The sequence below is a fragment of the Urocitellus parryii genome, unplaced genomic scaffold (genome assembly GCF_045843805.1).
Source record: "Urocitellus parryii isolate mUroPar1 unplaced genomic scaffold, mUroPar1.hap1 Scaffold_205, whole genome shotgun sequence".
Taxonomy (NCBI): domain Eukaryota; kingdom Metazoa; phylum Chordata; class Mammalia; order Rodentia; family Sciuridae; genus Urocitellus; species Urocitellus parryii.
Window position 1 is genome coordinate 104,378 of NW_027552342.1, and position 25,645 is coordinate 130,022.

Below are 25,645 nucleotides of genomic sequence, written 5' to 3' on the forward strand. Positions count from 1 at the left end.
GGCAGAACCTAAGTAATATTCTGAAGAAAATGGCATAACTTTTCAAAAACCTGAATTTTATTTGTGCTTTGATTAATTGTTAGCAGAACTATTATCTTTTTTAATTTCATCTATGTTATTTTCTCTTTAAGTTTATTCTAATCTAGAACAGGCTAAAACCTGAAGTTGGGAATGTTGATGCTTGCTTGTAATCTCAGCTACTCAGCAGGCTGAGGAAGGAGGATTCCAAGTTTGAGGCCAGCCTGGGCTACTTAATGAGATCCTGTATCAAAATTAAAAAAAAAAAAGACTAAGACCTAAAACTACATGTGATTATGGTGGCAATGTGTCAACTATTATGTAGGTCATGTATACACTTGGTCTCTTGAATTAGAATTAACTGCATAGATGAACATGTTCAAATAAGTACTCAGCAAAGGAAATATGATATAAAATTGCTTTTTGCTGGATAGAGGATAGATGCATGGATAGATATTTTCCTTGAAAATATCAACATTATCAAATATCATTAACAATCACTTGCTTATTGTTAAATACATACAGGTTTTGTGTGCGTGCGTGTGTGTGTGTGTGTGTGTGTGTGTGTGTGTGTGTGTGAAGAGAAAGAGAAAGAAGGAGGGAGGAAGGGAGGAAGAGAAACAAAGAACAGAGAGAACAAAAAAAATAAAAAGAGTGAAAACAAGGGAGAAAGGAGGGAAAAGGGAAGAAATTCAGGGTGTGTTCTCAGAGGTGTTACAAAATCCAACTAGTTAATAGTGAACATTAACTGTCATATGATTTGGGGAATCATTAAGTATATCTGAACTATTTTTAATGTAGTCCTACCTTTAATTACATGGGAAAAGCTCTCAGTGAGTCAAGAGTTCATCCAGTATAGCTGTGCATGTATCTTATTAGGAAAAGGTTGCATTTGAAATACTTTTTCAGTAACAAGTACACATTAACATTTATTGAAAAGAGTTATAACTCTAATAAAGTAAGTTACATCTAATAAATAATAAATAAAATAGAAAGAACTTAGATACAAAAAAAAAAGAATCTCCACTGACAATACTCATGCTTACTTAATCGGATATGGGAATTTAATGAGAGATTGTAACATACTTCTTAGAAATAGCAAGCTAATTAAACTATATATAGCCTAGAGTAACAGAGCTCACTTGTGGTACTTAACTCCCCACAAATCCATGAAGTAGAAATGATTTATCCTTTTAAATGAAAGCTTAGAAGACAATCATCTTGATAAAGCTCACACAGCAGAAAATGGCAACTTCTAGAACAAAAATTAAGAAAACAGTCTATCAAACATTGAATTTCAACCATAGAACCAACAAGAGACAGACCAGAGCAAGAACAAAGAGTAAGAGAAACCCATCCCCACTACCAAGACACAGGTATTCAGGGATTGCTGGAACCTCAGCTCAAGATCCAGCAAATCAACTTTCAAAATTTAAAGCAAAATACTCTTATAGACAAGTTGTAGGTGAGAAAATTCATTACTAGAAGATCAGTTCATATATATATATATATATATATATATATATATATATATATACACACACACACACACACACACACACACACATTTAAAAGGAATATAATACCAAATAAAAGAAAAGATCCACACAAAGAAATTGGAACTTACCAGGGATGGGAAAAATTAGGATTATATATTTTTTATTTTTAATCACTTTTAAAATAACTGTCTTTTGTGAAAGTACTAAGAATGTCTTACAGGATTTATAAATATTTAGATTTTTTTTAAAAAAGGTGGCAAGATAGTACAAAATGTGGGAAGAATAACTGGAACTATAGTAAGATTCTTAAATTCATGAAGAGGTTAATATTATTTGAAAGTAGACTGTTATATTTAAGTTAAAGATGAATGTTTATAAACTCTTTAGCAATCACTAATTTAAAAAAATAACCACTAACAAAAAGTTTGTAAATGTATAAATCATAAGTTATTGTTGAAGATTATTATTAACATGTTTTTTAAAGTCTAAATTCAAAAGAAGAGGAATAAAGAAACAAAGACCAGATTTGACAAATAGAAAACAGCTAGAAAGATGGTAGATTTAAATCCGAACACATCTATGATTGCAAAAATACAGATAAATGGCCTAAATACACCATTAAATACAAGGATAGGTATATTAAATGTTTAAAAGCAAGATTCAAATATATACCATCCATAAAAAAGCCATTCTAAGCATATAAGAATAGGTAAATTAAAAGTAAAAATGATGGGGAAAAATATATGAAGACTCTTTAAAAGTTGAGGGGCTATCAAAGAAAAAGTAAATTTCAGTAAAAGAAATTTTGCCAGGAATAAAGTTTTCATAAAGCAATGATAATAAAGATTTTATAAAACAATGGTATAGAAGTCCGCTCAGCCGAAGGCGCTTGGCCCCGCCGCCCCGCCGCCCGCGCCCAGCCACCTGACTCTCCCTGACGCAGAAGACGCGCCCGCCCACCTGACTCTTGCTGACGCAGAAGACGCGGCCCTGGCCCTTCACCTTCTGCGGCCTCCTGCTGCGCTCAGGTCCCCCAGAGGCCGCGCACCACGCGCGGCGCTGCGGGGAGGCCGGGTTCCCTGGCCCGCGCGCCCCGCCCGCCAGGCTGGCTGGGGCTCCCGCTCAGCCGAAGGCGCTTCCGGCCCCGCCGTGCCGCCGCCCTGCCGCCCCGCCGCCGCCCTGCCGCCCCGCGCCCGGCCACCTGACTCTTGCCGACCCAGAAGACGCGCCTACCTGACTCTCGCTGACGCAGAAGACGCGGCCGCCTACCTGAGCGCAGCAGGAGGCCGCAGAAGGTGAAGGCCCTGGCCCGCGGGCCCCTTCCGCCAGGCTCGGCGGGAGTCCCAGGCAGAGGAAGGCGTTTCCGGCCCCGTGCTTCCGGCCCGCCACGCCGCCGCGCTGCCGCCCCGCCGCCCCGCGCCTGGCCACCTGACTCTCGCCAACCCAGAAGACGAGCCCGCCCACCTGACTTGCTGACGCAGAAGACAGGGCCCTGGCCCTTCACCTTCTGCGGCCTCCTCCTGCGCTCAGGTCCCCCAGAGGCCGCGCACCGAGCACGGCGCTGCGGGGAGGCCGGGGTTCCCTGGCCCACGCGCCCCGCCCGCCAGGCTCGGCGGGGCTCCCGCTCAGCCAAAGGCGATTCCGGCCCCGCCGCCCCGCAAGCTTCCGGCCCCACCGCGCCGCTGCCCTGCCGCCCCGCCGCCCCGCGCCCGGCCACCTGACTCTCGCGGACCCAGAAGACGCGCCCGCCTACCTGACTCTCGCTGACGCAGAAGATGCGCCGCCGCAGCTCAGGCACACGCGCGCGCCGCCGGGCAGCACCGCCACGCAGTGAAGGTGAAGGAGCAGCGCGAGGCGTGCAGCCGCCCCATCGTGGTGCGCACGAGCGCGGCAGGCTGGCGCCCACAGGTACAGGTAGCACAGCGGGAGGCTCGCCCGCCCGCCGCGCTCCGCCCCGCCGGCAGGCCGGAAGAGGCCCGCCGCACACAGGCTGCGCGGGCGGGGGAGCGCGGGCACCGGGAAGGGACACCGCGCGGGGCGAGCGAGGCCGCGGAGGCCTCTGGGGCGGGTACCTGAGTGCAGTGATGCAGGGAGAAGCCCCCACGTGGGAGGTGTGCAGCGGTCGGGGAGGTCAGGACCCGGAGGGTGTTGGGGTAAAGACACTGCAAGTAGTTCCTCTTTTTTCAGTTGTCTGAGAGAGTTTGGATTGGTCTGATTTGTTTCTTAAAAAAATTGGTGAAACCTATTTGAAAATGACCTAGATTTAGTATTTTCTTTGTGGAAGCTGAGTAGTCATTAGCAGTTGAGTGGTAGTAGGAGTGTTCAGGTTCTCTATTTATTTTAGTTTTAGAAATTTGTCCTTTCATTAGCATGTTTAAAGTTTATTGGCATCAAGTTAACAATATTTTAATATCCCTTTCAATCTTTTCTTTATTTGGATGTTCCCTTTTCTCATTTTGAATATTATTTATGTCTGACTTCTCTCTCTGTCTCTATTTCTCTCTTTTATTATTGCCAAAGTTTGTCTGTTTTATTAATCTTCACAAAAGACTAACTTTTTACAGGGGCAAGGCGGGTGCTAGGGATTGAACCCAGGTCCTTGTGCATGCTGATTTTCCTCTTTTATTTATGATTTCCTTTCCTTTCTTTTCTTTTTCTAACTTAAATTGCAAGTTTTAACATCAATTTTAGCCATTTTTGTTTTCTAGTATAAGCATGTAATGCTATGAATTTTCTTGAAATTCATTATTTTCTTCATCTAAGTTTCTAATGCTTTCATTAATTTTCAGAAATTAAGTTCTTATAAAAAGCTCAATTTTCTTTTTTTTTTTTTTGGCTTACTATTTAGAAATGCTTTTTGCTTGTTTGTTTGTTTTGTCTTGGTACTGGGGATTGAACCCAAGGGGCTTAACTACTGAGCCACATCCCCAGCAATTTTTTATATTTTATTTAGAAACAGTCTGTTTCTGAGATGCTTAGGGCCTCGATAAATTGCTGAGGCTGGCCTTGAACTCACTATCCTGCTGCCTTAGCTTTCCCAGCCACTGGGATTACAGGCATGTGCCACCACACCTGGCGTGTTTTATCTTTTCAAATGTATCTGCATTAACTTTTTCATTGTTTTAATTTTCAGGTGTATCAACTTTAATTTTTTTTTCACCTATGTTGTTAGAGAATGTGTTCTTGTTATTCTTTCATTCTTATTTTTATGACCTTGTCCATAGTAAATTCTATAATTTTCCTGTAATCATTAAAGGTAAGAAATTGTGTTGTTCAGTCTTTATATTAGTTTTTATCATATCATTAATTGAGAAGAGTATGTTGGAATCTTCTGTTACCTTCTTATAGACTTTTTATACTTCTAACAGTTTTTGTTTTTATGTATTTATTAGCTGCATACAAGCTTAATATTTTCTCAACATATCTACTCTGTTGTGATCCTCTCTATTCCTAATTTTGCTTTTTTTGACTTAGAGTCTTTGGTGGTAATTTATCTAGAATGTGCTTTTCATTTGATTTTCACTTTTTTCATATTGCTGGTCTTATCTTTCAGGCCCATCAGACAATCAGTGTCTTTTAATTGGTAGGATTAGAAGTTCCTTTAGTTCAAGACTCTTGATTGGTGGTCAACTCAGTTTTTATTTCAAACTATTTTATAACCCTTTTCTTAAAAGAATGTGGTGAGAATATTATGCAAAGTCTGCTGCTAGTTTTATTTATGCTTTTTTTGAAGAAAATATCTTTTTCTTATAGCTGCATTGGATTTTGTCTTTGATTTATATCATTTCATTTCTAAGTTTAGATGGAAATTAATTTTTTTATTCAATTTTGGATACTTGATGTTCATTCTGAATGTTGTCTTTCATGAGATCTAGAAGATTCTGGAGCCTTGTATTCTTTAAATATTGCCTCTTTTTTATTTGGACTGTTCTCCCCTTCTGGAGTTTTAACTGGCTATATGTATGTGTAACTGTTTCTAGATCACTTACTCTTCCCCCCATCCTACTTTTCATCTTATTTCTCCTTAATAAAATTTTTAGTGCTGGGTAATTTCATCCTTCTTATGGTCTAGTTTGCCATTTTTCTCTTAGGTGTGCCTAATTTTCTCTCTAATCCCCCATTTTTTTTTTCACTTTTAACAATTATATTTTTAATTTCTCAAAGTTCAGCTTGGTTATTTTTCATATATACACATTCATTCATTGTAGTCTCATGTTACTTGCTCATTTTGTAGTTATTCACAGACTGTGTCTGGAAATCTCAATGTTTCTATCCTTAGGGGATCCAAATTTATTGCTTTTTTTCCCCCATCTGTTGTCTGCCCCTCATGGTGGCTTCTTATTTCCAGTGCTTGGTGATCCCCTTTTAGAAACTCTAAAGATCTATTTGGTAGGAATTTGTGAGAGTCTTGAGAGCCTAACTGGAAGTTACTTGTCTTTCTGAAAGCATTTGTATTAGCTCTGGCTGGGAGACAGGAGTTTAATTTGACCCACTTTTCAGTTCTGACATTTTGCTTCCAGTCTAGGGTTCACTGTCTTGAGAGAGTCTCCTGAAATATATTTCTGTGAGCAGAAAGTACTTAAAAGTATTTTTAAAAAGTCCAAGATCTGCTTTCCTACTACTTACTGCTTTTGGTTGCCAAGTTCCTGTCTAAAAGTTTGCTGCTTTTTGGGGGGAGAGGGTCTCCTGAAATGTATTTCCGTGAGCTGAAATTACTTAAAAGTATTTTTAAGAAATCCAAGATCTGCTTTTCTTGCATTGGTAGTGTCCTTCAGAATCTAGTTCATCATAACTGATGTGATCAGAAGTGTATTTTAAGATTAATTTTAGTAATATATTTAGCTTGTATTAGAAAACTTTTGTTGTATCAAACATAGTATTTCTTTATGTTATCAATTTTCTGTTAAAATAAATTTGTTTAAAAGGTTGGGTTATTCTGGAGGGAGATATTAAATAAATAATAGTATAGGTGGCAAGCAGACTGCACAGTGTATCCTCTGGACCCATAGTGACCTTGCAGAAATGAACCTGTGGTGGTCAAACAGTGTAAGAACTGTGTCAGGAGTGGGCAGGGTGCTCTAGGCTTGTAGAGTAGAAGTGCAAAAATAAACTTGGTACTGTGGAAAATGCTTCCTAGAATTGAGTGTCAAGGATTGGTAGGCACTAGGTGGTCACAGAGTAAGGTTTGTTTAGGAATGATGAGCAGTTGGGTATGACTAGATTCCATGTTATATGTCACGAAGTGACTGGAGATAGAAACAGGAATAGGATCACATGAAACCTATGCTTATAGTAAGGAGGTTGGACTTTATTCTGATAATGAAGGAAAGATGTTGAATGATTTTCTGCTGTAATATTATATGATCAGTGTTTTAGAGGATACCAGGTTTGACAGTAAACCACAGTTAGGAGATCATTTATGCATTTTTGAGAGGAATAAAGGTAAAGATACAACTAAGGCAGTGGCACTGGACATGAAGAGGTATGTGTGTGCTAGATTTAGATCTTGGGGAAGAAGAAATTGAGGACTTAGTGGTCAGTTGGATAGAAATGTTGAGGAAAATAGGGAGTCTAGATTGACCCCCAGATTTTTGGTTTGAGTAACCATGTGGCATGTAGAGCAATTAACTGATAAATAGCATATAGAAAGAGGAAAGAACTTGGTTTCATTTGCTTTTTTTTTTTTTTTTTTTTGAGGAAAAAGTTGTTTGCTTTTCAACTTACTGAAACTTACTGAGGGACTTATGGGACATCTTGGTTAAGATCCAATAGCAATTGGCACAGAGGGTCTAGAAGTTAAGAGAAGGATTTGGGATTTTAGCATTTGGCAGTTTGGAAGCCATTGTTTTCCTACAGTACCATATGAGATAATTTTAAATGGTACATGGATAAGCACTTGAAATTTTTTAATAGTTAGGATTTTATGTGTATGAAAAACATAACTTGTGGATCAAACCTATGACATCATGGACATTATCACATAGGCCAAGTGAGTACAATGAAAGGAAAATATTAGTAAAAATACATGTGATATATGGAAATGGCAACAATCATGGTGAAGCTATGCAAATAAAGTTTTGGGAGAGAATGGGGGGAGAATCACAGAATGGGGACAAAAATCAGTGTTCTGATTGGAGTTCCTTGAAGCATAGGTTTTAAGTATTTTTCAATTATACTATAGAAGCCAGGAAGAATGCTGCTCATGTCATCTCAAATGATTTAATTACTGAATTGGATTGTTATTTCCTTAGGATTGTGTGCCATGGACAATTTTACTGATGGAGACTTCACTGTGGCAGATTATGCATTGTTGCAAGATAGCCCTTTCGAAGATGATTGTGTCTTTGCTCCTGAATATAAGACGGATGACTATGTTCGTGTGACCCAGCTTTACTGTGATGGAGTGGTAAGTAGGTTTGTTAAATTTTTGTTTTTAACATGGTATATCCTAAAGGCGTTCTGATTTAGGGCATTAGAGTAAAGATTTTGTGTGTGTATGTGTGTGTATGTGTGTGTATGTGTGTGTGTGTGTGTGTGGCTATGGGTTTTTATAAGAAGGAACACATGCTTTTGAAGAGGTTATTATTCAATAGAAATAAGTTGTGCCTCAACAATAAGAATAGATTTCAGAGAATAAGAAGACATGAGGCGGCTTTCTGAGAATTAGAAAAACTCTTGAATTGAGTTCTAGAAAGATACTCAGGAAATATGAAAAAGGCCTTAAATTAAGACTCACTGGCTACAGATATATTCAAAGCATATAAGTAAATGTACATTAGATTTTTTTCAGTTTAGTTCTGCTAATCAAAAAGTATACTTGTGTATTTTACCAGTTGCAAATCGAAATAATTTTCTTTTTTTTTTTTTTAGGGTATGAAGTATAAAGATTATGCCCAAAGCGAGAAACATTTAGGTGAGCATGTTGACATATTAACGTTAATTTATTGATGGACCACAAATGGAGGTGATTTATCTAGTCATATCAACAAATCAGATTTATATGTCTTCTTAAAAATAGATTCTTACTATTGTTTTTCCTGGAAACCAAAATCTTTCTTTGTAAATTGAGTTTTAGCCAACACTTAAATATTCTTAACATCTAGCAGTTTAAAAAACATTAATTCATTTCTTGTCTTCTCATATCCATTTTTACCTTTTCTGTATAGCAGTGTTGATTCATTAAAAATCAGGGCACAAATATTAATTTTAAACTTTTTTATTTTAATTAAGAATTTGACATCTGCAATATACGGTGTAGTAAACCACTTTCTGTCCTGCAAGATTACTGTGATGCCATTAAAATATATATCTTCTGGCCACTTCTTTTTCAACATCAGTACAGTTCTGTAATATCACGATTACATCCCTGTGTGGAGACCATGTAAGTCACTATATGTTATTCATTTTGGATGAGCGGTGATAAGCATGTTGCACAGTGCTAAGGAATGCCAAATACAATGGAAGGCTTATACCTCATTCTTTTTTTTTTTGGTGATACTGTGGGTTGAACTCAGGGTCTCCCCCGTGCTTGACAAGCTACACCTTCGACCCTTTTTTAAAAAAATTATTTTGAGATGCAGTCTAGCTAAACAAAGTTTCAGCCCGCCTTAAACTTGAAATCCTCCTGCCTCACCATCTGGAATAGCTAGGATTTTAGGCATATGCCACCACACTTCATTCTTATATGCTGTTCAGTTTTGCTTTTGTTTAACAGGTAGAAAAAGTAATTTCTTGGAATTTGAATATGAAAGAAAATTTATAACATTATAATGAAATAATTCTGAATAGTATTAGATGGTAGACTTGAAGTTAAGTCAGGAAAAATTAAAATACTTTTATAAATGTCAGTGGTATAGAACTGAGAGAGAGAGGATATATGGTTTGGTCCATTTAATAAATTCCTTATTTATGTTACCTAGAGTGGAGAAAAGAACTGAATGTTTTTGTCAGCGTGTAATATAAGCATAAAATTCAGTGAATTTGTATATATGAGAATGTAATCTTTCCCAAAATAAATTTGTCTTTAAACAGTTCTCGTGCCTCTGAGATGAGTTTGAAGAAATTACAATATCTTGAGTTGATGTAAGATATTGTGGATTTGGCAAAGAAAGTTGCGGTAAGTGGTAGAATGTAAATATAGAGTGTCAGTTGTTAACTGTTAACTGCTATAAACTGTGTGACCAGTTTATAGCAGTTAACAAATAAGCTTTTCAGTTTTCTTTACCTGAGATTATTCTGCTGTCAGAGTGTGCATGGTATGGAAGTGATAACGTTGATGACCAATGTCCTGGTTCTGCCATGCCATAATGGACCAGGACAGCTTCTTGATATTAAAGGAGAGAAATTAGAATTTGTCACAAATGAAAGGGGGCCCTGGTTCATAGAAACCTTAATCACAGGTTCTAAAAGTAAACAAACTCCGTCTTTTGACATAAAAACATACCACTATTGACAAATACTTTGCCTTTGGGATAAAATTTATCAGGATAGATTTGAGGTGGTGTCTTTGTACTATGGTGATTCTCTCTCTCTCTCTCTCCTTTGGGGGTGGGAGACTGAACTCAGGGGCACTCAACCACTGAGCTACATCCCCAGCCTGTTTTGTATTTTATTTAGAGACAGGGTTTCACTGAGTTACTTAGTACCTCGCTTTTGCTGAGGCTGGCTTTGAACTCATGATCCTTCTGCCTTGACCTCCTCTCTCTTTTAAAAAGCCATTTGATAATTTTTCTTATTTCAGTTGGTTATGGAGCCAGGTGTTATACTTGTTTTTATTCTGACTGCGAACTTAAATTTAGAAAGCATTCTGGTGTTTATTTCTGCTGATAACTCATTACAGTAACAAACCAGCCAATGTGCCCTGTTAGAAAACCTAGGTTTAATGAACTTTAAAAATCTACACATCTAAAATTTACACAAAATCAGTTTATTACTAGAGCCTTGTGGAAGACTTTTGATGAATTCTTGTTTTAGAGCTCTTAAGGGGTAAATTGATCATGTAAGTGCTTGTGGAAAATATACTACTATGTAATACAGTTAAACATTATTTAATGATTGGGTACATTCTGAGGAATGCACCATCAATTGGTTTTGTTGTCTTAGTATCATATAGTATACTTATACAGACCCAGATGGTGTAGATTAGTCACTGGATGTGACCTCTTAATGCAATTAAGAGACAAAGTGAACACAAGTTGTGACTGCTGCTGACATATGGCATGATACTTTACAGTGAAGTTTGTTTTTTTTTTTATTTCAATAAGTAGCAGTACACTCTAAAATAACAGTTACATAAACCAGTAATGTAGTTGTTTAATATCATTATCAAGTGTTATACATATATATAATTATCTGTACTATTCTTTAATATAATTGGTAGGGCAGTAAGTTTTATATCAGCATCACATAAGCTTGTGAACAGTACATTTTATTGTGGTATGTAGGATGTCACCATAGCTACAATGTCATTAGGTAATAATAATCTTAAACTCTGTTATAATCTTTGGTACCAATGTCCCATTTGGCTCATCATTGATGGAAAATGTCGTTATGCAACACAAGACTATTCCTAAAATGGAGATTTTTTTTTTCTATTACAAAATCCAGGAATAAGGAAAAAATGCTTTTTTGTTCTTTTTTTTTTATTTTGCAGAATGATTCATTCCTTATCGAAGGCTTATTGAGAATTGGTTATAAAATAGAAAATGTAAGTGTTAAATGTGGAAACCCAGCTCACCCACTGAATAAATGGCAGTCACATCACTGCCCATTTTCCCATGTATTGAGACCATATATTCAAAGTTATATGTAATATTTGGTAGTATGGTTTCTATATTTTACTCAGTGTAATCTCATTTTGCAGGTTTGTTTCATTACATTTTTTTACCCATATATGTTACAAGTTTTTTTCTTGTCTTTTAGATTGTTTTCCTAGCATATATTCCCCCAAATGAAATTATTAGGTCCCCAGTATGAATATTTTTACTGTATAATTACTAGGTAATCCTCAGATGCAGTGATAAACCAAATTTTAATGGTACTGGTGATAGAAATGTCTTCATGTTTCCTTTAAGCCTTATACCAGCAGTGGCAATTCAGCTATTTAATTTCTGAGGTTATTTCATACATTAAAAGAACAAACATTTCTGTTAACTCTTGACCCTTCCTGAGAATCAATGCTCTGAGCATCCATTTGCCTAGCCATAGTCTTGATTATCTCATAATAATTCTTTTTGCCACAGACTATGTAAAATATGTAGTCCCTGTGGAGAACTTTAATCTATACCTTTAACCTTAGGGTAAAGAGGGAAGTCCTAGTCTAATTGAGATTTGAGACTTCTTTTCTACCTTGTAAATTTGTACTCTCATACTGCAAAGGATAGCCTTTGACCAGGTTGTACACCTCAGCTTTCAGGTCTGTAATCATTGCAAAAGCATTTTGAACTCAGGGTAGCCGGAGGTCACCCAAAGATGGAACACGTGAGTCCACAGTTTCTGTTAACTTGTATGTTGTAGTCCAGTTATCCTCTATTGTGTGATGCAGTAATGAAAATACATAAGTTTTGTATAAAGGTTTGAAATACTGATTAAGATAAATATATATTGCCACAGAATACTTGAGTATAATTCTTCTTTCCTCTTTTTGAAACAGAAAATTTTGGCAATGGAAGAAGCTTTAAATTGGGTAAAATACACAGGCGATACAACAATTCTACCTAAATTAGGATTAATCGACAATTGTTGGTCTATGTTAAGTATTTTCTTCACTGAATGTAAGTATAAGTTCTTTAAATTGTTAACTCAGTTTTTAAAGGTATTATTTGGGAAATGGAATATATAATTATATGATTTTTCATTTATTCTAGCAGCATTTAAAAAATGTTTTTCTTTATAGTGTTTTTCTTCTGTATATGAAATAAAATAACTTTATTTTTTTTATTTCCTTCATTTATTTTTATTCTTTTTAATAGTGACAGAGTATATTTTGACATATTATCCATACCTGGAGTATAACTTGAATAAGAGAACTTAAACCTTATAGTTAGTTTTATCCTGTTTTTTACCATTCAGATTATTGTGGCATCATACTTTAAAAATCCTATCTAATAGTTGTCATAAGTTATAATATGTAATACTCAAATAAAAAGCTCACAACTGGACCCATGTCTTTTTATTCATATGAGAAAATAACAGAAGGTAAAATTCTGATTTTCATTTTCTTGATAAATCTGCTATTCTTTTATGTATGGAGAAATAGCCTTACATATTTCTCCAGTTTTCTGAAATGTTTTTCTTCCTTCCTTTCTTTCTTTCTTTTTTTTGTGGTGCTGGGGATTGAATCCAGGGCCTTATGCATGCTGGCCAAGTCCTCCGCCACTAAGCTATGTCCCCAGCCCTGAAATGATTTTCTTTAAAGCATTTGAATATTAGCAGTAAATTTTTTAGAGTATATTTTATAGGAATCTTGACACAGAAAATGTTTTGACTCTTTAGTTGATGATAATCCATAATCTGCAATCTCCATTGTGAAGAGGGAAGATTTGTCTATTGACTTAAATAATAGAGAGGAATTAAATAAAGATAGCTCTTTCTGTTAGGCTCACTAGATAGTGGGATGTATTATACTGATAGAGGTTATTCTCTTCATTGTTTTGAAAGCCTCTGATTCTGGACCAGGTTTTAGGGTAGAGGTGGAGAAGCAATATCATGTATTGCCACTATTGTGGGCCCATTTCTGATTCTCTCATAATAGCCCTGTGGGGTGGCTGTTATTCTCTCTTTTTTTTGCGGGGGTACTGATGATTGAACTCACAGGCCCGACCAGTGAGCCACATCCCTAGCCCTATTTTTTTTTTTGTATTTTTATTTTTTAGAGATAAGGTCTGTGTTGCTTAGTGTCTTTTTTGCTGAGGCTTGCTTTGAACTTGTGATCCTCCTGTCTCAGCCTCCCGAGCCGCTGGGATTATAGGCGTGCACCACCATGCCCAGCCTATTATTCTTAATTGTAGAAGTGAACAATCTAAGACTTATGAGGTTAAGAGAGATTTCTACAGTCTAGTAAGTAGTAGAACTTAGATAAGAAAGCAAGTTGCAGAATGATTTGTACAGTATGATGCCATTTATATAATGTTTAAAAACATGCAAAACAATATGCATATTCTTAATACAGAGAATGTATTCAAAATGTTTTAAAAATGCATGGGCATGTTGAACACCAGGGGAGTGGCTATCTCTGGGGGTAAAGGAGGGAAAATAACTAACACAGTGGATGTCAACTGTAACAAACTTCTGCAAAAGAAGCTGAAGTAAATATGGCAAAATGTTAATTTCTTGCTAAGTTGGTACACAGTTGGTACATGGGTGTTCATTATGTTAATGTTACTCTTTGTACTTTTATGTATACTTGAATTATTTGATAAAGTGTAATTAAAAGTGCACATAAGAGGGGAAAAGCCCAGAATTCTAAATACCTTCTATTAATTTTTCAGCTTTCACTATGATATGCTGAAGTAATATACAACCAAAATATTATGACTAACAATGAGAGGGTCTTTTCTTGGTTATATTACTTGTCCTGAAGTTTTGTCGTTGTTGGCCAGGGTTGAGCTGCAGCTGGGTCTATTCTCTGTGGCCATGTTCTTTATTTCCAAATCCAAGTTGTACTTTTTTGGAACATGTTTCTTTAACAGAGGGAAAAATAACAATAGCCAGTTCACACTGTGTTTCCTAGAGTGCTCATTTAGACCTGGTGTATGCTATGGCAGTTTGACTTCCTTTACCACAAAGCAAGTCACAGGGACAGGTCTGCCCCATACGAGTGGATACAGTCTTCCTATAAGAAGGCTCTGAAATGGCAGCAATCAGGCACTTTCGTTGCCTCCCTAAAGGAAATTTCATAGTATATTTTGAATGTACTTTGTGGTTAAAATAGTATATGTGTTGGGGCTGGGATTGTGCCTCAGTGGTAGAGCACTCACCTAGCATGTGTAAGACACTGGGTTCGATCCTCAGCACCACACAAAAATAAATAAATAAATTAAATAAAGGTATTGTGTCCATCTACAGTTAAAAACGAAGTTTAAAAAATTGGTATACATGCATATATTTATCCCTCCTACACATAACATTCTTCTTCTTTTAAATCAAATAGGATTTTCTACAAGGAATTTGTCTTACCCCTGACTGTGAAGGTATCATTTCTAAGATTATCATCTTTAGCAGTGGTGGTCAAGTTAAATGTGAAGTAAGTATCTAATAAAGGAGAAACTTTATTAAATTTGTAACCAAAATGTTTAAACCTGTTAAAATGTTTTAAGTTTGAGGAAGTTGTGTGATTTGAATCTTGTCTTTTGTAAGAAAAAAAAAGTTATATCATAAGAAAATAAATATTAGGACATGCATTGCAGTGAAGCATTTTCACATTCTTTTATTTCCTCCTAGGAAAAGCATACTTTTTATATTTTGGTTTTACTCTTTTTGATAACTTCCATTTTATTAATACCCCAAAAGGGGTAGTGGTGGAGGTGTGGGTTTTAGAGAAGGGGAAGAGTGCCTTGAGGGATTACCTTTAACTTCACCATCTGAATGTGGCAGGAGTGGGTAATTATAATATATATAATTTATTGGATCTTCTGCTTACCCTTAATTATTTAAAGTTTCTTCATAAAGTGTGTCTACTCTCTTGTTCCTCTTTTCAGTAAATTATTTTGCTAAAGCTTTCTGGGCTTTTGTCTGGGTCAAAATATCATCACTGTTCTCTATCAAATTGAACATTGTGTGTGCTTCTGGAATATTTATTACTTGTGGTTTTGTGCTTTATGTCATGGGAGTGTGAGACAAATTTTGGATGTCTTTGTTTTAAGTTTGAACACAAGGTCATAAAAGAAAAGGTTCCTCCAAGACCTATTCTGAAACAGAAATGTTCTAGGTAAGATTTTTAACAATCAATCAGTTTTTATATTTTCTCTTAGTATATAACTCTGTTAAATGCAGATTTCTAAATTGTGCTATTTTTTAAAATTGGCTGTGTACACATATATAAATAAGTATTTTAAAAATTATTTTATGGATATTTAAAACAGAACTAGCTTTAGAATGATTAAATACTGAAAATTTGAAAAAAGTCACTATTTAGTGGTTGAACTTGTAAGTAAAATTATAACATTTCATGTTATGAAATTACTTATAAACAGATTTGGCATTTAACAAAAATTATATAGTTAGCTTTTGGCTTTTAATTTCAAAAGCATTTTTGCTTTTTTATGTTCCTCCATTTTAAACATTTTGAACCAATGACTATTTCTTACCTTGAAATACTTAGTGTATTGTCAAAATTATTCACCTCTGTATCTTTCTGTTCAGATCAAATAATTCCAATCCTTTTTTCTTTTCTTTTCGGTCCTGCTTCTTGTTTTTCATCCTAAAAGTTGATTTTTTTTCTTATAATTTGTGACCAAGAAAAACCAAAAGAAAAGATGTATAGAATTATTTGTTGAAAAGGAATCAGTGTAACCAAATCAACCAAATTCCCATGTTGTTATTGGGGTGAAAATAATATTTTATTATGGGATCTTGCTTGCAGAGTACATGTACTATTCTTATTTACCCTACACAGTAATTTATATACATTATGTACGTGGAAATAACATCTATACAAATTATACATAGCTTTCTTAATTAAAAGTCACAGCCTATTGCTTGGAGAATGTATTTCTATAGTAGGCAACAGAAAGTAGTTCATTGAGCAATTAACAAAGGTAAATTATCACTAATTGTAAATGTTTATCAGCCTAGAGAAGCTAAGACTGAAAGAAGACAGAAAATTGAAAAGAAAGATCCAAAAACAAGAAGCAAAAAAATTAGCACAAGAAAGAATGGAAGAGGACTTAAGAGAAAGTAATCCACCCAAAAACGAAGAACAGAAAGGTATGCAGAAGTCCAAACATGATAAGAATAATATGCATTTGCTTAAACGTACAAATACAGAATTATAAGGCTCATATTATTATTTAATTGAAGTATAGATTTCAGTTAGTATTTTCATACTATCACTAAAATATAGAATTCAGTTAGCATCTTTGTCTTCTATTATTCTTAGATAGTGAAGGGATTGGTGTGAAGAATATCATTTTAGAAGCAGTACACAGCGATTCATATGCTGTCCTGCTGCTAACTCTAGGCAAACTGTGTCTGTTTCCTCTTCTTCAAACTGAATTGGAACATAATATCTGACCTGCATATTGTATGTTTGACAGTGCATTGTACAATCTGCTATGTGAATTTAAGTTCCAAAATATTGAACTGTAAATTAACTACTAATTGTCTGGAATAGTTGAAATAAAGAGGCAGTTCATAAAAGGTATCATAGAGATTGCCTTGCCCAGCTTGTATTTTCATTCTCTAATAACATGAGGATGTCTCATAGGTGTTTTTACTATTCCTGTATACATCTTAACCAGTATATTTATTTTTAGTTTTAAGTTGAAGTAAGTTTTCTCAGTTTTCTACATTGTGCCTGGATTTCCAAAATGAAATAGTTACCACTTGCTGTCTTTTTTTTTATCTAATATACCAGTACTGTTTTACAGATTGATCATAATTATCTTTGCTACTGAAATATGTATTTTTAACTTTGTGAATGTATTTTAATTTTGCATGTTTAAGAACTAAAAATATTTTGGAGGTGATGAGATTGGGTTGGGATTGTTGAGGGAAAAAACTATTTTAGAGGAAATAAAATTTTAGATGTTATTACATGAATGGTGTGAAATGAAGAGAATATAGAAGTATTGTTAAATATTTATATTCCTAATTTAAAGTTTCTTGAGTTGTCTATGTAAAATAAAGCAATCAATCTTAATTGTATCTTATGATATAATGTTACGTTATTTCTTTCTAAGTTATGCCCTTGCAAATTAGTGTAATTTATCACTTTAACCTTTGTTATTTATTCCTAGAAACTGTAGACAGTAGTCAGAATTGTCAGTTCATTGATGACAGAATTCTGCAGTGCATAAAGCAGTATGCTGACAAGATTAAATCGGGTATACTGAACCCTTCCAAGCTTCTCAAAGAATTGCTTTCTTGGAAAGTTTTGAGCACAGAAGACTATACAATGTGTTTTTCTAGCAGAAATTTCCTCAATGAAGCAGTGGACTATGTCATTCGTCACTTGATTCAAGAAAAGAATAAACACAAGGGTATTTCTTCATGTTTTGAGTGAGCTTAAAGAAGTGGAACCCAAATTTGCTACCTGGATCCAGAAACTTAATAGCTTTGGTATGTCCCTTTATATTCTAGTCTGGTAAGAAGGATAAATGTAGGTCTCTGATTTCTTTTTATCTTCCTATCTTATCGTTTATGATATTTTAAATGTGGAATACACGTGTATGGTGAAAAATACTACCATCCACACATAATTTTTAGGTTATTCTATAGAATGGAACAGTATGTTTTTTAAAAAGATCTAAACAAAATAAAAATCAGTCAGTAGGGAAATCTAGACTTGTATTATACTAAACATTTGTGAGTACTAGACACTACCCTGTGTAACCAACACACCCTGGAACCTAGGAGCTATTGAGTGCCTTCTGGGATTGTGCACCTCAATAGCCTTGTTGAGAAAGATTAAGATTCTGGGAAGAAAAATTAGGACAAGCAGATGGGACTCATTGTTTAGGAGTACCTCAGGCAAATCTATATTGAAGGATGAGAAGAAATGTACCCTGGGGTTCAAGTAGGTGGTTTTGAATCACAAGGGAAGGATGTGGAAGACATCCCCTACCTCCCATTCAGGCTTCTTGCCCAAGGCCATGCAGGACTGCAGAATGAGCCCTCAGGTATGGTAAGGATGCTTTGGGTACCTCCCAAGATGCTATATATTACGGCAACTGGGCTAGCATGATTGTTGATTCAGCTGGCAGCTATTGATAAAGTTCTACGGGAGGCCACAGGAAAGAGAGTAGTGCTCTCAGACCCAAGAATAGCACCTGCCCAGCTTCTACCAGCTACCCCCACCTTTTTGAGCTTTTACAGAAATGCAGTTAGTAGAATTTAAGGGTTTCAAAGAAGATTCTGGTCAATTTCTGTTGGTAGAGAGAAAGTCAGATGGCAGCAAGCTTGGCATATTCCTGCTCTGAGCATAGGTCTTAATAAGTTTCTGGTCTCAGAAAATCACTCTTAAGTGATAAGATTGCCGATAATGTCCAATAGAAAAGTAAATTCATAAGTTCTCACTTAACACTTTAATCTTCCATAGAGGATAGAGTCACAACTGGAGAAGTGGGCCTTATAGGTTAGACTACATTGGAAGAATGCCAGTCAGTGTTTATTCAGGTAAATGCAGTCTTGCAGCTGACTGGCAGGAAAATATGACTATGTCTTGTGATATAACCCATGTATATTCTGAGGAGTAAAGGTATCACTTTAATAAGTTTGTATATATACTAAAGTATAAAATTAGCTCAAGGTTGTTAATTAGTAAAGATGTTATTATAGCCCTGATGTAAACTCACATACATTTAATTAAAGCAAGCAATTTTCAATTCCAGAAGTCACATCGTGAATATTTGACACAAGAGAGGCCAGTTTATATGTTCAGCAAAAGATGGAGGGAGAAAGAAATAGCAGAGCACAAGTAGGAGAATATTAGTTTTAGTAGTACTATGGTTGGCCTACACCCCCTTCCTGGAGCACATGCCTGCACATGAGACTGGATAGGGAATGTGAATGTATTTCTTAACTGGAGGTTTCTTTGGATATTTTGTTCTATGAATATTTTATGTGGCCACCCATTCTGGTGTTTTATGCTAATTTCTCATGCAGCATGTCCTTTATAAGCTATTTCATCTGAAAGAAATAGCAGTGAGCAATCCAGGGTAATTTTGACTTTAGTAATAGCTGCTCCATTTACTGATTTGAGAACTTCAGGCCCATGCATGGTTGACAGTGCTGTATTTAGAGGTATGATGAGGAATTTGTATAAATTTCCTCTTTGCTTTTTGGTGGCTGTGTTAGGAAGGAACGAAGATTCACCATCCTTTCAGTGAGAATTTATAAGGTTGCAGCCACCCTATTTTCTGATGTGGAGAACAGGGAGTAAAAACAGGAATAATGGGCTGGGGTTGTGGCTCAAGGGGTAGAGCATTTGCCTTGCATGTTTGAGGCCCTGGATTCAATCCTCACCACCATGTAAAAAAATAAAGTTATGTGTACATCTACAACTAAAAATATTTAAAAAAAAAAAAAAGAAAACAGGAATAGTGACCACCTTGATTTTTGTATCATGATGAGGAACCATGATATTTTGGAAGATAAGGAGCAGTTCTTGGAGGTATTGGAGGAAGAATGAAAGGCAGTTAGGCAAAATTTTGCATGTTATTGATGTTTGGTTGCTATGGAATATACATAAAAAGACATTATAAAATCTTACTAGTTTATCAGTTAGAATGAAAAGTTATTATACATTAGTCAAAAACATAGTATTTTTCTTAAGCAATTTAATGTCATTTTGTCATCTCCTAAGAGCAAAAAAGATATTTGTAATGATAGAAGTCTTTGGCTTACCATACTGAAAATTATTGCATTTTAGTATATTAGTGTTCTGTGTGTTTCTACAAATGCATAATAACTCAAACAAGTCTGTTTTCAAGTATTGGAACATTTTCACTGAAAATATAAGCAAACTATAATGGAACCACTTTCAAAGATGTGAAACTCCACGTAATTTTACAGTAAAAATTTTTTCCCAGTTGAGATTTGTATTTTGTTTTCATTGTAGGCTTAGATGCCGTGGGACCTTTTTTTTCTCGATATGGAGCATCTCTTAAGGAGCTTGATTTTAGCATCATGACGTTCCTTTGGAGTGAGAAATATGGCCATAAACTAGCCTCTATAGAAGGAAAGCAACTTGATTACTTCTGTGAACCAGCATCATTAAAAGAAGCACATTGTTTAATATGGCTGTTGGAAGAACACAGAGACAAGTTCCCAGCATTGCATAGTGCTTTAGATGAATTCTTTGATATAATGGGTATGTGGACCAAGCTTGGATTTATATTGTATTTAATCTTAAAGAAAATATCTGAAAAAGGAGCTGCTCCTATAAATACTTAATGTGAGAATTATTATAGTACAATCAGTTCACTTGGAAAAGATGATTGATGAGAGAGCATGAAAGTGCTGAGGGCTTCGGAGGAAAAACCCAGCACTGGGTTCTCCCTGTTAGAGGAAAACTGTGGAGCAGGGATAGAATCTTGAGATGGCCTATGAAAGCCTGTAAAAGTGGAAATAGAATTAATTGGACAGGTGGAAGTTGGGCCTTAGAGAGGTGGCTTAGAGGGGAGTTGAGAGGCCTCTTTGGATAACTGCATGGAGTCCAGTTTGACACAGTAGACTAATTAGCAGTTAATTTCCTAGGCTTCTCTTGGATTTTAGTTTCCTTATCCTTAAAAAAATGAAATGATTTGGAGCCAGTGATCTCTGATCCTGTTTTACTTCAAAATTCTAATATTCTTAATTTTTAATGTTTTTATCTTTCATTCTGTGTGTGCACCCTAATAGTCTTCTCTCCTTTTTTTTAATCAGTCTCCTCTGTATGTTGTTAGAAGTTAGATTCAAATTTCATGCCATTTGATTTAAAAATCTGACCTTGTATTACAGTGTCACACATTATAAAGTTCAAATACAGTATAAAAAACTGAAAAGCTTGCTTTTGTTTTGGTTCTTAGCAAAATGAACATTTGCATATAGATGGCGTTGTCTTTCCAGGATACTGTTTTCTAATGGGAGGTGACGTGCTACTTGATAGCCTGAATTTAGTGCCATCAGTTATTGCTGTTGGTAATAAATTTTATCTTGAAACTAAGCCTACAAAACCCAGTGTATGTTGAGTCACACAACAGGACCACTACAAAAGACAGTTTTCTCTTAGTGACCACTCTTCCCAATTCTTATGTTCTATACCTAAAATACTCAGAACATCTGGCTGCCAGTTTCACTGCTGTCATCCATGGAGTCAGAAGCTACCAATCAAATTTATGGTGATCTCAACAGATTTTCAACTCTAGTAGCTGTGTCTCCCACCCTCACCCCAGACATTTTGAGTATTATGTCTTATTATTTAAAAGAAGGATAGTATTAACTTTTCAAAATCCACTGATCTTTTATATCAGGGTATTCAATAATTCCACCAATGACATGAATATTGGGACTCAAGTTTCACTTCTGAAATCTGGATGCATGTTTTCCTAGACAATTTCTGTGTAGTCAGCTAAAGGCCCTTGCAAAGCAACATGACTAAACCCACTTACCACATCTCAAAGACTTGTTTTTCCTAAACTTTTGTTAGTGACTGCAAGGAAAGCTAAGAACAGGGAGATGGGAGAGTGAGAAATGAAAGGCGGCGACAAGGCAGAGATACACACAGAAAAGTGTTTGGTGGAGCCGAAAAATAAAGGCCATCTCTCCATAGACAGAGATAAGCAACACAGGTTTGGGGTTCAAGACTTTTCTGAGGTCAACAGTAGGGATCATAGCTGTGAAAGCTGTGGCTGAGGGTGCCCCCAACCACCCAGTAACCCTGGGAGTGCTAGATGATCAACAGTCACTTTCCAGGACCTGTAGGTCATTTAGGTTGACTGGAGACATGGGTCTTTCCTGAAATGTCTGATGGTGTGCAGAGAGGGCGTTTGGCAGAATAGAGGGCCTGGTCCCATGATGGAATCCAGTTCGGGGCTCAAGGATGCTCAGTGACCCTCAAAGAGGGGATCAGGCACTCTGTGGAACCTGATCCCAGGTTTCGGCACCAATGAAAGGAAAGTGAGGAACCGGCAAACGGGAGAGCAATAAATGAAATATGGAGACCAGACAGAGATACATATGTGAGTTTGTTTGTCAGAGCTGATAAACAAAGGCCATCTCTCCATAGAAGGAGAGAGGCAACACGGGCTTAGATTTCAAGACTTACCTGGGAGAGGCTCAGGGATTAGAGCCAGGTGGGTCCTAATGTGGACTGTTATGGGTGGGGTTGGTACGCCCTTGGGTGGGAAAGAACGTGGGGTGGTGAAGGGTTGGGTTGGTATGAGGAAGCCGGAAAATGGTGACTGTCCCTTAGGATGGCCGTCCAGATGTCTGGGGAAGTGACCATTGATTGTCTACTATAAGCAAGGACCTTATAGTGACCATTGTCGTAAATCTAATTTTTAAGCAAAAAAAAAAAAAAACCTTAAAATTACCCTTTATTCTTTTCCCTATTACTAGTTCTGTTCCCTATTACTAGTATTAACTAGTTTGTCACCAGGTCCAAATAAGCTTTATCTTTAATTTGTCCTTTCCTATGCATCTCATTTTCCTAAGCCAAGAGAAGACCTTAATTCTCTTTCCATGATTAGACCATTATAGAAGTCTCCAAACTGGCTTTCATGCCTGTAATTTTCCTCTTACTCCTACTGGAGACTCCTGTAGAATATCTGTTACTGAAAGCTTTCTGCAAAGGAAATATTAGTTCTGCCTGCAGATTACATTCACCATCTCTCTGCACTTTCTCTAGCTGCCCTCTGAGCTTACACCTACTGATGCTATATCCAGACCTGTCTTGTGCTTTCATGCCTCTTGCCATTGCTTATGCAGCTCTAGCCACAGCTTTCCCTTTGCCTGTTTATTCCAAGTCTAACTTAAATTTCTTCTCTTCCCCAAAGCCCTAACTCCCCTTGGGCCTCTTGACTGAAGACTATTATTTCATCAGGTTTTTTGACATCTTATTTGTCATACCTGTAACATTATGTTTAGTTAGTCATTTTGCCCTTGGATTTGTTTTGTTTGCAGTGCCAGGGATTGAACCCCAAACCCTGCATATGTTAGGCAGTTCCTCAATCACTGAGCTACACCTACAACCCCTTTTTTAAAAATTTTGAGATAGGGTCTCACTAAGTTGCCCTAGCCTTTAACTTGTGATTCTCCTGCCTCAGCCTCCCTAATAACTAGGATTATAAGAGTGAGCCACCTGCCCCACTACATTACTACCCTTGGTTTTTAAACTAAACGTTTATCAGAGCCAAATAAGGAATAGAATATAGTCTGTGATAGTGGTCTTGAGGTAGTTTTAAGACTTAAGTATATTATATGGTAATGTAAATATTTAGTTTCCTCATAGAACCTTCTGTTTCTTCTACAGATAACCGCTGTACTGTATTAAGGAAACAAGATAGTGGTGAAGCTCCGGTAAGCTACTTGACCACTTTAAATCATATGTTCTAATTTGCATTAGCCAAAGGAGAAGAGGAACAACGAGGCCAGTATTTGCTTACATCACAGGTAGCATTTCAGAACCAAATTGAGAGGATTTCTGAATATGTCTGCCATTTCATTAGAAAGTTATTTCCACTCATCCTCTTAGGAATGGGGGGTTCCTCAGCAAACTCTGAGGCTTAAGTTAAATACTTTCCATAAAGTTTTACAACTAATAAATGTTAATATTAGAAGGAGAAAAGGAAAAGTTCTTTAGTTGAGAAAAAAATTGTGGTATTTTTGTGCTGAAGGAAAATAAAGGGACTTTGTTTCACTTAGCTCCAACATGAGTTTAACTTAAGAGTAATTCAAGAGTTGTTTTCCTTGACAACTTGTGGTTGTCTTTTATTCTTTCTGGCAGGCCAGAAATTCTTCATTTGAGGAACATGATTAAATAATGAAAAGGATAGCACTGTGGCAGTTTTCAAAGAGAAAGATACTTGTTTATCAGTTTTCAGGATCAAATATATGGAATTCTGTCTTACTCTGCTCTATCAGATTTTGCCCTGCTAAGTATGGAAGTACAGCTAACATACACATATAGAGAAATTAATACTGCTCCTTTCACTCTTTGTGCCCCATTATCTGGCTGGGTGTGGAACATCTGTTTGCTTAGTAAAAGGGATATCATTAAATGCTATTATAGCACATAATCAGAATTACTTAAAAGTTTAGTTAATTATTTAGAATAACATAAGCCCTGTTGAAAATGAAATTAAAATGTTAGGACAATTTAATTTTAATCATAACATTTGGCATTATTAAGCCTTTTCTTCTTTTTTATTATAAGCCATAGCACTTGGGCTGATATACAACATTTTATATACATATAACTGATGATTAGTCTGTGAAACTTAATGTGGTTTGTTTATGTTGACATACATAATGCTGTTATTTGAGTGTTCATTGTTTTGTTTTGTTCCCCCCCACACATTTTTCAGTTCAGTTCTACCAAGGTTAAAAACAAAGGCAAGAAAAAGAAGCCAAAAGACACAAAGGTATGGAATATTTTCTGAATCAATTCCTGCCCAGACTCTCAAAAATGGATATATAAGTTAGAAATAAGCAATTCTTTTTTTTAAGAGAGAGTGAGAGAGGAGAGAGAGAGAGAGAGAGAGAATTTTTAATATTTTTTTTTTTTTTTAGTTCTCGGTGGACACAACATCTTTGTTGGTATGTGATGCTGAGGATCGAACCCGGGCGACACGCATGCCAGGTGAGCGCACTACCGCTTGAGCCACATCCCCAGCCCAGAAATAAGCAATTCTTGCAGTATTTTGAAACATTTTGTAGAGAAAGACTTTCTAGGGTTTAGTCTATTTTGGCAGTCTTCTATATTTTGAGGAAATTTAAGGTTCATGTTGCACATAAATAACTCTTGAAAGAAACTCTTAATCTTTATAGTTATTTATATTTTATAGATATTTCTGAGTAAAAATATAATGTAGTACTCTATTATGGATAGCCATAGGGTAGAGTTCCTGTCTTGGTTCTACCAATTATTTTCTGTGACCTTGAGCAAGTTATTTGACTTTCCTGTGCCTGTTATAATAACCTTTGCTTATTAGGTAGTAAATCTTTAATAATTATTTATTATTATTTCTGTGCTGAATTTTAGGGAGAGATAAGAATATATAAGATATTGTTTTCTATATCTCATATAAGAGCAGATAAGATATTGGTTTCTAGTATTCAAAAGCTCTTGTTGGACTTATTTATTTAAATATTTATTATCTAAAATATTCAAATAAGAATGATGAATTCTAGTCATCATATCAGTCTTAGAATTGATGGGAACTTTTCCTTTTCACCTATGGCTCTATTCTCATTATTTCAGCATCATA

The 25,645-nt window shown here is 36.1% G+C and overlaps 1 protein-coding gene across 1 annotated transcript in view; it reads left to right on the top strand.

Moving 5' to 3' along the window:
• Positions 1 to 2,641: 2,641 nt before the first annotated feature.
• Positions 2,642 to 25,645, top strand: part of LOC144251769 (E3 ubiquitin-protein ligase TTC3-like) — a 37,917-nt gene continuing 14,913 nt past the window's right edge. Inside the window, 16 exon segments of the mRNA XM_077794514.1 lie at positions 2,642 to 3,425; positions 7,769 to 7,923; positions 8,388 to 8,430; positions 8,748 to 8,898; positions 9,549 to 9,633; positions 11,170 to 11,223; positions 12,169 to 12,330; positions 14,668 to 14,760; positions 15,380 to 15,444; positions 16,306 to 16,442; positions 17,474 to 17,708; positions 17,710 to 17,795; positions 20,296 to 20,547; positions 23,689 to 23,735; positions 24,743 to 24,799; positions 24,948 to 25,017. Of these exon segments, the coding sequence (XP_077650640.1) occupies positions 3,293 to 3,425; positions 7,769 to 7,923; positions 8,388 to 8,430; positions 8,748 to 8,898; positions 9,549 to 9,633; positions 11,170 to 11,223; positions 12,169 to 12,330; positions 14,668 to 14,760; positions 15,380 to 15,444; positions 16,306 to 16,442; positions 17,474 to 17,708; positions 17,710 to 17,795; positions 20,296 to 20,547; positions 23,689 to 23,735; positions 24,743 to 24,799; positions 24,948 to 25,017 (1,825 nt within the window). The 5' untranslated portion in view covers positions 2,642 to 3,292.